At 43.1% G+C, this 13,137-nt stretch overlaps 1 protein-coding gene across 1 annotated transcript; it reads right to left on the reverse strand.

Moving 5' to 3' along the window:
* Positions 1–118: 118 nt before the first annotated feature.
* Positions 119–11,705, reverse strand: LOC134800786 (uncharacterized). Its single transcript, XM_063773338.1, has 8 exons — positions 11,404–11,705; positions 8,431–8,534; positions 7,225–7,372; positions 5,547–5,700; positions 3,271–3,347; positions 2,902–2,941; positions 2,263–2,328; positions 119–1,169 (listed from the first exon to the last, which is right to left on the reverse strand). The coding sequence occupies exons 1-8, from the start codon at positions 11,692–11,694 to the stop codon at positions 1,162–1,164; spliced, it is 888 nt and encodes a 295-aa protein (XP_063629408.1). The 5' UTR covers positions 11,695–11,705; the 3' UTR covers positions 119–1,161.
* Between the last annotated feature and the right edge of the window lie 1,432 nt (positions 11,706–13,137).

Below are 13,137 nucleotides of genomic sequence, written 5' to 3' on the forward strand. Positions count from 1 at the left end.
CCGGAGCGGTCAAGGTGCTCACAAATATCTAAACACGCCTCTATTGTCAAGGAGTTAAGAGTGCGTTTCAGATATTTTTGAGCACCTCGGCCGCGATGGCAACTATACAATTTAGGAATCCCTTAGTACCTATCTGAATAAAACATGTTTTATTTTTTTAATAATTTAATATCATTAAGATTTGAGATCAATAAACAGTCACAATATGTACATATAGAAAATTCTCCTATAAAAAGTATTTAAATAAAGAACAGCTCGTTTGTTACGATTTTTGACCACGTATATGCGCTGTGTTAATAGAATTTCAACTTTAGCATTCTGATTTTAAAGTTTAAATTGGAATAGACTTTCGCACAAAGTGACTCTTCAAGTGATCTAACTTATAATTATTTCTAATACAAGATTCACAAAATTGGTCTGGCGTAAAAACAGGATAAACCACCAATATTTAATACAGGATGAAAAATACATGGCCAGAAATCCAGGTATCTACTTCTGACATTTTTTATACACTTACATAAGAAAAAAATCATACAACTTTACCTGCACTGTGTATCGTTCTATGACTCCCTAATGGCTGTGTGCTTGTTATTGGACAGTTGACATCTGTCAAATTATACGCTCACACAACACTGAGCAGATAGAGGGATGACACGAAAAAGCGAGCGCTAGATAGTATTACGCTCACGTCACCTTGTCTTGCCTGCTAGGGAGTGCGTTTGTGGGGTAATAGTCCTATCAAAGTCAGCCCTATCACATCATTGCGCGACGGTTTTCTAGTAGAAAGTAACGTACTTCAGACTAATTCTAGTTCAAACATGGAATTTTACTTACTGGGCATAAAAAACAGACGCGCATAGCTGAACTAAACCTTCAACCACTTTGTAGTTAACCATAATAGGTAACTTCTCACTATCCATCTGAGTCAAATGTGAACGTTTGTCAACACTAACCGTTCATAATCGTTTGTCCGTATCTATCATTTTGACACTTGTGTTTGTTAGAAAGAGACAAAATTTAACAAACGCTTTGTAAGTTTTATAAGTAAGGGGTAGAAGGTATGCCTATAAATAAGAAATTCTTCTGCGATCTTGGCTTCAAGTCGCATCGCCGATCCGACGAAAGCTTACATCCTTTACCGACTTTTTACGTCCGATTGTGTTAAATATCTGAAAAGACAGTAGAATGTACTTTCAAGTTGCATCTGAGCGTTTTTCAAAAAAAATGTAAATTTCATTAATGTCTTCAAAATATGGACTTCTTGGGCTCATTTTACTCAGAATCATTTGTACATTCACGCCTCATACATGAAAAAATGTGCCCCAAAATTGTGTATGAAAAAATATTTTTCCAGGGCATCACGTTCATACAAGTAAAAAAACTTCATACAAAAATGTGACGATCTGGAAAGGAAATTCTGGGTCACATTTTTTCATGTATGAGGCGTGAATGTACAAATGATTCTGAGTAAAATGAGCCCAAGAAGTCAATATTTTGTACACATGAATGAAATGTACATTTTTTTTGGAAAACGCTCATCTACCAGTAGATATGAATAAATTGTGATGTAAATAGGGCAGCCGTAATTACAGGTAGGGCCACAGAATAAACAATAGTACCTTAGTACCTACTACCGTAACAGAAAGGAAACTTCCTACAAAACCGAAGTTTGACAGCGGTTCAGAGGGGCTACCGCGAAAACCGAAATTCGCAAATTGCGGGGATCTTTCTCTTTTACTCCAATGAAGGCGTAATAAGAGTGACAGAGAAAAATGCCCGCAATTTGCGAACTTCGATTTTCGCGGTTATGACCCAGGGTCGAATCATGCTGTTCCTTTCTAATATACCGCACTATCCCTTTCGGCTATTTAGGGTTGTCAAAATTCAAGCAATTATCTATCTGTGGTCGTGCACGCAAAGGGACGTTAAGTTGTGTCAACAGTTTAACACTAATAATTGGTCGGAGCAATGCTAAGCCGAACGGAGCCGAGTTTGTCCGAAGGGAGGAGTTTCGCACTCCTGGCCGAGCGCGTCATTTGACGTAGTGGGCGGTCAAAGCGTTAAATATAGACAACGTAGTGATTTAATTCTCTTTTATATAGACGGTCAAGCAGATCTTGTCAGTAGAAAAAGGAGCCCAATGTGAAAAATGTAGGCGCGAAGGGATATCGATCGTCTCATAGAAAATATGAATTTCGCGCCTTTTCTACTGACAAGATTTGCTTGACCATCTATAAAAGCTAGTTATAATATCTGACAGACCTGTGCTCTTCACTTCTAGCTCCACTTCGCTGTCTTCCCGTTCACGAGCTTTTTCCACCGGATCGTCTGAAAACAGATACATGTATACCTCTAAAAATAAAGGTCAGTCCAGACGGGAACAATTTTTCGCTAATCTGATTAAATTGGCCGATCAAATCAGGTGGTGCGGATGCAAACTCCAATTTGGCCACTTTCACCAATTTTAAATTTCTGGTGATATTTGAGCGCTCTAAATTAAAACAATGCCCCCAAACGCGAATACTAACGTCACACATTGGTATTCTTGAGTCCGCACCCGATTTTATCGGTCATAATCGGATTAATCGGCGGTCGAATTCAGCGAGCCAAATTGGCGTTTCCATCCGCACAGCCTGATTTGATCGGACCATTTAATCACATTGGGGAAAAATTGTCCCCGTCTGGAACGGGCTTAACTTAGCGCATAGTTAAAAGTGTTTACAGACCACCGCACGGGACCGCGACCTTGGTGCGGCCCGGCGCACGTTCGATCGTGTGTAAGGTGGTCCGCCGGACGTTCGTTAAGGACGCAGCTATAAGTGAGAGCAAGAAAGAGATCGCGGTCCAGTGCGGCCGTCTGTAAGCACTTTAAGTAAATAAAAGATATAAGAAGAAACTTACACATTTTGACTCGGGACAGCTCGCGTTTATCAGGCTGAACCTGGAAAGAATATAAGTTAAATATATTAAGAACGGGTCACTCACGTATTTTAAGTCGAAAAACGCAGAATATAAGTTATTTATCACTACACCTTATTCGCCGCGTCTGTCTGTGTGTATGTATGTTCGCGATAAACTCAAAAACTATTGACCAGATTTTCATGGGGTTTTCACTTATCAATACAGTGATTCTTGAGGAAGGTTTAGATGTATAATTTGTTAAGGTTTTGTGTAACCCGTGCGAAGCCGGGGCGGATCGCTAGTGAATGCCTAGATTGTACCACATATTTGTATTGGTATTACGAGTGTGTAGTTTTTCAATATACTTACACTGTCCATGCCGGGCTTGAAGTATTTAGAACTGATTTCTTTAAGTTCCTTTTCACTTGTATTGTGCGTAGACGCATCTGTAAAATAAAAGAAACATCACAACTCAATCTTTAATTGACTCTATTGTAGTAGTAGATACCTACTTTATTATACTTTTTAGGGTTCCGTACCCAAAGGGTAAAAACAGCTAGGACCCTATTACTAAGACTCCACTGTCCGTATGGCTGTCTGTCAACAGGCTGTATCTCATGAACCGTGATAGCTAGACAGTTGAAATTTTCACAGATTTCTTTCTGTTGCCGCTATAACAACAAATACTAAAAACAGAATATAAAAATTTTTAAGTGGGACTCCCATACAACAGATGTGATTTTTTGTCGTTTTTATGAGTAATGGTAATGGTACAAAATCCTTCGCGAGTCCGACTCGCACTTGGCCGGTTTTACATATGTATTTATTTGTTTATTCTGACAATGAGACGTACGCTGAAATATCGTTAGATTCGTTCGGCTGCGATACCAGCTTTTCAAGCGTGTTGTTCACCGTGGACGGTAACAAAAGGACGTGAATACGTCAACTAGAGATGCAACGGATAGTTGTTTGGCCGGATACCGGATATTCGGACTGACCATCGGCCGAATATTCGGTATCCGGCCGGCGGAACTATACCTACATTTCAGTTTTTCAGGTGCGCATTGTGCAGATTTTGAGCTGTTTCGTAGTGAACGTTCGCGCGGACTCATTTCTAGGTTCGAAATGAGTGCGCGTGCATGTGAGTGGAATGTTTAAATTGCTTTAAAATAATAAACGAGTACGATTATGACCGTGACTGTTTCTTATTCCAATTTTGTCTACACTAAAATCAAGCAATGTTACTATCCGGTATCCGGCCGGATAGTAGGACTATATCCGGTATCCGGCCGGATGTTAAAATATAGGCCGGATAGGCCGGATACCGGATAATAAACGAATATCCAGTGCATCTCTAACGTCAACGTTCGTCGTAAAATAAAAACATGTCCAATTTTATACATTTAGGTCTCCTGCTTTTTCGAGACGATGATAACTTGACGAAACATAGACGTCTACCGCGAATATAGAAGTTCGCAAATTGCGGGCATCTTTCTCTTTTACTCCAATGTAGGCGTAAGTAGATTGACAGAGAAAGATGCCCGCAATTTGAGAACTTGGGTGTTTGTGGTAGGCCCTCTGATTCATGATAAATCATTAAAGCCTGCCTTCAATTTCCCATTTTTAGGCATAAATATTTGAAGGCCTTTTTATTCTATGTATAGGAAGTTAAAGTAAAATAGAGTTAGACCAAGAAAAGTTTGCAACGATTTTGATAGCACACAATTACATAAACATAATTTCCTAGAATTTAAACTGTTGTGAGACATACTAACATTGAATAATTTTACGGTTTAGACTCACTTGTTTTTAGCACTACACGTGCGCGATACACGGCCGTCATGAACGCTGCTCGCACTGTTAGTGCTTGAGAAAGGAGACCTAGGCTCTCCGAAACATGTCGCGCGAGTGACTAAAAACAAGTGAGTCTAAACCGTAAAATTTTTCAATTTCCTAGAAGTTTGACGTTTAAAATAACACTTGCAGTGCGTGTGCTATCAAAATAGTTGCAGACTTGTCTTGGTCTGACTCTAAATAAAAGCAATAACTGTCATATGGGGCATTATCTATGAAAAGGGACCTTATTGTCGATGGCGCTTACGCCGCACAGTGTCGCGCGGCATTGTATTTAATCGGAGCATCGTTAGTAACGGCGTAAGCGCCATCGACAATAAGGTCCCTTTTCATAGATAACGTCACATATAACAAGCAAGCAAGCAACCAAGCAAAGCAACAAGCAAGCAAGCAGCTTTTGGAGCAAATGACGCCGCAACAGAAAACTGCGTCACGAAAAACGAGTTTTTTATTATTGTAGGTATATATTAGTTTGTAAGGTACCTATGTATCTATGGGCCTTAGTAGCCTGAAAATAAATGCTTTGATTGATTGATATATACTCACACATAGACTAGGAATCCTCTAGACCGAGTTTAGAGCAATTATTTCATGCAACCGATGATGCCAAAAATGCGGGGGTGCGCGGGACGAGGTGAGCGAAGTCCCGTGCCGTGATTGGTCCGTTCAAACGACGAACGAGTTCACGGACGTCACGCAAAGACACTTTTGACTCGAACATGGAGTAAAATTACCGTATGCGTGGCAGAGGGGGTAGCGCGACTATGCTAAGTCTGGAGGATGTTACTCACACGGGCGGCTCCACACAGACTCTCTGATGTTGACGCGTCGCACGCCGCCGCCACGCTTGCGCTTCCGCCTCGCACCGATCTTCTGCCGACTGTCGTTGTTCGACAGCTTCCTGACAGACTTGTGGTACAGGCAGCGGGATGATGCGTTTGATATCTGAAACCAAAAATAAGTTAATAACCATTATTATTATTACTCGAACAAATATTGTACAGATCTAGTGTATAATTATTTTCCATCGTATTTTCACGGAAACGTACGAACGTGTCTTGCTATTTCAGTCCGTCTCGGTACAAAAACTACAGAGATTGATTGAAGTAGCATGACAAATACGAACGTAAAGTAGTAGTAGTAAAGAGATACCGTCAAAAACGACGCGGAACTTTGTCAACATATTTTCAAGTAAAAGGCAATGATGTGGAATATAGTATAGGTACTTGCCTTAACGGGTACCTAATGATTACCCGACCTCAATCAATCAACAAAGCAAACGCCTTGTCATGTTTATCAAACACCACATAATAAACCTACTTTGCATATAGTCAGTTGTGATCTACAATATAAAAATATTGTTTTAGCGATAATCCATAATGGCCTAGTCGGTAGTGACCCTGCCTACGAAGCAGGAGGTCCCGGGTTTGATTCCTGGTAAGGGCATTTGTTTGTGTGTTCATCACAAATATTTGTTCCTAAGTGTATATGTGTATATGTGACGTTCCATGGGAAAAGATACCTTATGGCGGTCGGCGCTTACGTCACGTAGCACCGCATTAGTATTGGAGCGTCGTTAATAATAGCGTAAGTGCCAACCGCCATAAGATTTCCTTTACCCGGGCAGGCGTGGCTCACTCCGCGATTTCGTCGCTTTGCTACAGGTAGCTAAAAGTACATCCGTTCGGCCCAAATTTTGGGATTTGCCATAAGCCGCGCGTGGCGCTGTCGCCACCTAGCGGCCATATCTGTCCTGATCGTAAGAGACGCGTTTTGTTAGAGAGTGAGTCTTCTGTACCTAGTACTATTATTTACTCTGTGACCCGGGTAACGTCACATATTATATATATCGTCATCTAGTACCCACAACGCAGGCCTTATTGAGCTTGCTGTGGGACTGGGCCGGTCTGTGTAGGGTTGACCTATAATATTTATTATTAATGAAGCTAATAGGACTGACCAGCTCACACAGCATATCGTCTAATTCGTCTTCCATGATCTCCAGCTCGTCTGTGTCCTTGGCTGGCACCAGCAGCAGCTTGGTTTCTGGACATGCGCTGCTCACCACCAGCTGGGATGACTCGGGAATATCAGGCGATGGACCGTCCTGTGGAGTTGATAGAACTCACCAGCTCGCACTGCATATCGTCCAATTCGTCCTCCATGATCTCCAGCTCGTCTGTGTCCTTAGCTGGCACCAGCAGCAGCTTGGTTTCTGGACATGCGCTGCTCACCACCAGCTGGGAAGACTTCGGGAATATTAGGCGATGGACTGTCCTGTGAAGTTGATGGAACTCACCAGCTCGCACTGCATATCGTCCAGTTCGTCTTCCATGATCTCCAGCTCGTCTGTGTCCTTGGCTGGCACCAGCAGCAGCTTGGTTTCTGGACATGCGCTGCTCACCACCAGCTGGGAAGACTTCGGGAATATTAGGCGATGGACTGTCCTGTGAAGTTGATGGAACTCACCAGCTCGCACTGCATATCGTCGAGTTCGTCTTCCATGATCTCCAGCTCGTCTGTGTCCTTGGCTGGCACCAGCAGCAGCTTGGTTTCTGGACATGCGCTGCTCACCACCAGCTGGGAAGACTTCGGGAATATTAGGCGATGGACTGTCCTGTGAAGTTGATGGAACTCACCAGCTCGCACTGCATATCGTCGAGTTCGTCTTCCATGATCTCCAGCTCGTCTGTGTCCTTGGCTGGCACCAGCAGCAGCTTGGTTTCTGGACATGCGCTGCTCACCACCAGCTGAGATGACTTCGGGAATATCAGCCGATGGACCGTCCTGTGGGATCCAGAGGGGAAACTTAAGACAATCATTAGGGTTCCGTACCCAAAGGGTAAAAACGGGACCCTATTACTAAGACTCCGCTGTCCGTCCGTCCGTCTGTCACCAGGCTGTATATCATGAACCGTGATAGCTAGGCAGTTGAAATTTTCACAGATGATGTCTTTCTGTTGCCGCTATAACAACAAATACTAAAAAGTACGGAACCCTCGGTGGGCGAGTCCGACTCGCACTTGTCCGGTTTTTTTTAATCGTCAGGTGACAAGCAAAGCTCACTATTAAAAAAATACTTAGTATGGTTCACCATACCTACGAGCCGCCTCGCGAGGAAATTGCCGCGCGAAGCTACTCAGCCTGTGTAGACGTGCCTCGGCCGAAGTAAAACCACTCGCGGCCGCATTGCCTTGGGCGAGGCACATCTCCACCGACTAAGCTGCTTCGCGCACCAAGCGCCTATTTAAGGTGCAAATATTGAAACAGTAAATATACACGGTGGCTAAAAAATTACTTCATTCCCGTTGTCAGGGAGGTTTTGTGATTATACTGAGCAACTTTTACTATGGGACCAAACACGAAATCGCGAAAAAAAAATTACCCTCCCATAGAAAATGGACCAGCCAAAATGTATGAAACTGGCAAAATATATTTCGCGATTTCTGTGTTGGTCCCATAGTAAAAGTTGCTCAGTATAATCCCAAAATCTCCCCGGCAACGGAAATGCAGTTATTTTTTTAGCCAGTATATGTGACGTTCCACGGGAAAAGGCACCTTATGACGATCGGCGCTTACGTCACGTAGCACCGCATTAGTATTGGAGCGTCGTTAATAATAGCGTAAGTGCCAACCGCCATACGGTACCTTTACCCGTGGAACGTCACATATTACCTTGGTATGTAGCAAGGCGGTTGGAACACTTCCCTGGTGGCCGCGTCCTGGCAAATGCCATCCAGCAGCACTATATCCTCCATCAGCTCGTTCACCACGAACACCTGGAACCCACAAGCCCTAACCTCTCAACAAATGTGACGTTATCCATGAAAAGGGACCTTATTGTCGATGGCGCTTACGCCATTATTAACGATGCTCCGATATAAATACAATGCCGCGCGACGCTGTGCGGCGTAAACGCCATCGACAATAAGGTCCCTTTTTATAGATGATGCCCCGAATATTTAAATATAAATATTAAAAGTACCAGTATGTGTTTACAGATGTAATACATAATTATTTTCCTTCGTATTTTCTCGGAAACGTACGAACTTGTCTTGATATTCCAGTCAGTCTCGGTACAAAAAGTACTGAGGTTGATTGAAGTAGCATGACAAATACGAACGTTTCCGAGAAAATACGAAGAAAATAATTATGCACTACATCTCTGGGTATTTTTAGTAGAACATCCTATTATACTACAACAATTATAAGTCTTATACGATAATTTACATTATTTTGCTTTCAAATTAGTAAGATTTCAAAATAGTAGATTGTACAAGGGCATAAAGTGACCCAATTTTACCCGAGGCAATTTTTTGGTCTGAGCGAAGCGAAGACCAAAATAGTAGAAGAGAGTAAAAATGGACATTTATGCCCTTGTTGTACACTCTGCTTTTCACTTCGATTGCGAGGAAAATATACAAAAAATCAAATATTTTAGGTTATTTTAACGTATTTATTCAAGACTAAAGAAAATTGTTCTTGGGCCGGTCGGAGGCGCGGGGCTAGGGTTGCCAGATCGAAAGGCGCTATTATCGGGAAAAAATATAAATTTTTCGGGATTTTGAGACTTAAGTCGGGAAAAAAAATACATTCAAATTAAAGTAATTGTATTAAAAACAACGATTTTTACAATATTGGAACTACGCTCGACGCGGGTCGCTCGCTCGCTCGACGACAGTTTGGAACTTGAAATTATTGGTTTATAACGTGAAGCTGTTTTTCGGGACAATTTTCACTTTGTCGGGAATCGGGAACACATGCTAAAAATCGGGAGAATCCCGCCAAATCCCGACTATCTGGCAACCCTACGCGGGGCACGCCGATCGGGAGAGCGCCGCTCGGGGGCGCGCCGGCAGGGCTGGCAGTTTGTATGGCAGAATTTGGACTTTATTGCTAAGTCAATAAGGGTCGTAATAGATAATTTTACTTTATGCTCTAGAGCATAAAATGCGATTTTATGTCGTCTACGCACGACATAAAGGTGCACTTTTTGAGCATGAGAAGTGAAAAAGCGTTTTTCAATAATATATACACGTCAAGATTGTTTACCTTTATCCTAATGCTAAAATAACGAGGTAGAGTTACACCAAGAGGCCAGCAATGATTATGATAGCACACGCAGTGCAAGTGTCATATATCGCCGGGTGACAAGCAAAAGTCACTAAGTACATACTATCAAAAAAATTAAGTAACAATGCACTTTATTACACTTGTAACACGGTTTATTGTCCAATAATTTCAATGGTGTTAGTGACTTTTGCTTGTCACCCGACGATATATGTCATAATTTCATAGATTTAACGTTTAAAATAACACTTGCACTGCGTGTGCTATCAAAATCGTTGCAGACTTCTCTTGGTTCAACTCTATAGTTGTGGTAATAGAACTTGTTGCCGATCTATAGATCAGGTAGTTGTAAACTAGTTATGTGGTGGACCGTATTAGAACAGTAACTCAAACTTAATCATACTCATACTGAGTTATTTGTAAAGTCATTACACAGAAAGAAAATAGTTATTTGTACAACAAGAGAGCAAAGTATGATATTTCTTCGAGTGCTGATTTTGAGTCCCGCGCAAGAGAAAGATTCTATAACATTACGATGAGCAAAATGCGATTTGGCTCACTGATTTTAAGTAGCAAAGTACCCTTTTTCGAGCTGTTGAGGTGAAAATATAATTGTAAATATTGTAATACTACTTTGATGACCTTGAGGCAGGGTACGAAGGCGTGCTCCAACCTCATGCTGATCTTCTCCACGGACCAGTTGTGGTACGCGGGGACTGTTGGGAGCACCATCATGGACAGTTTGATGCCGATCTCACGCCACATCGCTGCTTCTAAACTAGAGTAGGTAAAATGGAGTTCAATAGTTAATAGTATACTTACTTTGATGACCTTGAGGCAGGGTACGAAGGCGTGCTCTAGCCGCATGCTGATCTTCTCCACGGACCAGTTGTGGTACGCGGGGACCGTTGGTAGCACCATCAGGGAGAGTTTGATGCCGATCTCACGCCACATCGCTGCTTCTAAACTAGAGTAGGTAAAATGGAGTTCTATAGTTAATAGTATACTTACTTTGATGACCTTAAGGCAGGGTACAAAGGCGTGCTCTAGTCGCATGCTGATCTTCTCCACGGACCAGTTGTGGTACGCGGGGACTGTTGGTAGCACCATCATGGAGAGCTTGATGCCGATCTCACGCCACATCGCTGCTTCTAAACTAGAGTAGGTAAAATGGAGTTCAATAGTTAATAGTATACTTACTTTGATGACCTTGAGGCAGGGTACGAAGGCGTGCTCTAGCCGCATGCTGATCTTCTCCACGGACCAGTTGTGGTACGCGGGGACCGTTGGTAGCACCATCAGGGAGAGTTTGATGCCGATCTCACGCCACATCGCTGCTTCTAAACTAGAGTAGGTAAAATGGAGTTCTATAGTTAATAGTATACTTACTTTGATGACCTTGAGGCAGGGTACAAAGGCGTGCTCTAGTCGCATGCTGATCTTCTCCACGGACCAGTTGTGGTACGCGGGGACCGTTGGTAGCACCATCATGGAGAGCTTGATGCCGATCTCACGCCACATCGCTGCTTTTAAACTAGAGTAGGTAAAATGGAGTTCAATAGTTAATAGTATACTTACTTTGATGACCTTGAGGCAGGGTACGAAGGCGTGCTCTAGTCGCATGCTGATCTTCTCCACGGACCAGTTGTGGTACGCGGGGACCGTTGGTAGCACCATCAGGGAGAGTTTGATGCCGATCTCACGCCACATCGCTGCTTCTAAACTAGAGTAGGTAAAATGGAGTTCTATAGTTAATAGTATACTTACTTTGATGACCTTGAGGCAGGGTACAAAGGCGTGCTCTAGTCGCATGCTGATCTTCTCCACGGACCAGTTGTGGTACGCGGGGACCGTTGGTAGCACCATCATGGAGAGCTTGATGCCGATCTCACGCCACATCGCTGCTTTTAAACTAGAGTAGGTAAAATGGAGTTCAATAGTTAATAGTATACTTACTTTGATGACCTTGAGGCAGGGTACGAAGGCGTGCTCTAGTCGCATGCTGATCTTCTCCACGGACCAGTTGTGGTACGCGGGGACCGTTGGTAGCACCATCATGGAGAGTTTGATGCCGATCTCACGCCACATCGCTGCTTCTAAACTAGAGTAGGTAAAATGGAGTTGAATAGTTTTGCTAAGCAGAAACGTCTGCAATACCACAATCCTTAGAAATAAAGTATAAGGTTGTGGTATTGCAGACTTATCAACGGGTAAGTCCGGGTAGTCCTGAAAAAAGGCCAGGTCAAGAGCTTAGGGTTAAACCGGCGAGCGTGTATGAGGAATGTTATGAAAGTGAAGGAAGCAAAAGAGGGATGTCAGGATCGTAGCAAGTAGAAATCCGTGGTCTCTGCCTACCCCCCTGGGAAATAGGCATGATAATATGTATGTATGTAAGTTCCGGTAGTTCAGTCACAGAATAAATAATAGTACTACCGTACAGAACGGACACTTCCTACAAAACCGAAGTTCGACGGCGATTCAGGGACGAATCATGCTGTCCCTTTCTAATGTATGGTACTATCCCTTTCGGCTATTTAGGGTTGTTAAAATTCAAGTCATTATCTTATCTGTGGTCGTATACGCTAAGGGACGTCATGTTGTGCCAACCCTAATAATTGCTCGGAGCAATGCTGAGCCGAACGGAGCCGAGAATGCTCGAAAGGAGAAGTGTCACCCCACTGGTTCAGTTGACAGAGTCTCGTCTTTCCACTTTTCGTTTATGTCTAAACATAATGGTTACCCCATAATAGGATGGGGTGCGAGATTGAAGGCCTCCCTCGCGACAGACAGAGTGATGTAGTACGCTTGCACGGCGGAGTCGCAGCGAACCGTGTAGCGCTATGGCCGGTTGGCGGGTTATTGGAACCCAAAATGTATAAGTAGTAGGTAATAATGCTTATTGGGACCCAAGATGTATAAGTAGGTATATTAGTTACCCCATAATAGGATGGGGTGCGAGATTGAAGGTCTCCTTGACGACGGACAGAGTGATGTAGTACGCTTGCACGGCGGAGTCACAGCGAACCGTGTAGCGCTATGGCCGGTTGGCGGGTTATTGGGACCCAAAATGTATAAGCTTGTAGTAGGTAATAATGCTTATTGGGACCCAAGATGTATTTAAGTAGGTATATTAGTAACCCCATAATAGGATGGGGTGCGAGATTGAAGGCCTCCTTGACGACGGACAGAGTGATGTAGTACGCTTGCACGGCGGAGTCGCAGCGAACCGTGTAGTGCTATGGCCGGTTGGCGGGTTATTGGGACCCAAAATGTATAAGTAGTAGGTAATAATGCTTATTGGGACCCAAGATG

The sequence above is a fragment of the Cydia splendana genome, chromosome 20, assembly GCF_910591565.1.
Source record: "Cydia splendana chromosome 20, ilCydSple1.2, whole genome shotgun sequence".
In the NCBI taxonomy this organism is placed as follows: domain Eukaryota; kingdom Metazoa; phylum Arthropoda; class Insecta; order Lepidoptera; family Tortricidae; genus Cydia; species Cydia splendana.

Coding starts and splice junctions, on each gene's coding strand:
- LOC134800786 (XM_063773338.1), bottom strand. CDS start 11,694: ATGATGGTGCTACCAACGGTCCCCGCGTACCACAACTGGTCCGTGGAG. Junction 7,373..8,430: donor CCGCCTTGCTACATACCAAG/GTAATATGTGAC, acceptor TCAACTTCACAG/GACAGTCCATCGCCTAATAT. Junction 5,701..7,224: donor ACGATATGCAGTGCGAGCTG/GTGAGTTCCATC, acceptor TTTTGGTTTCAG/ATATCAAACGCATCATCCCG.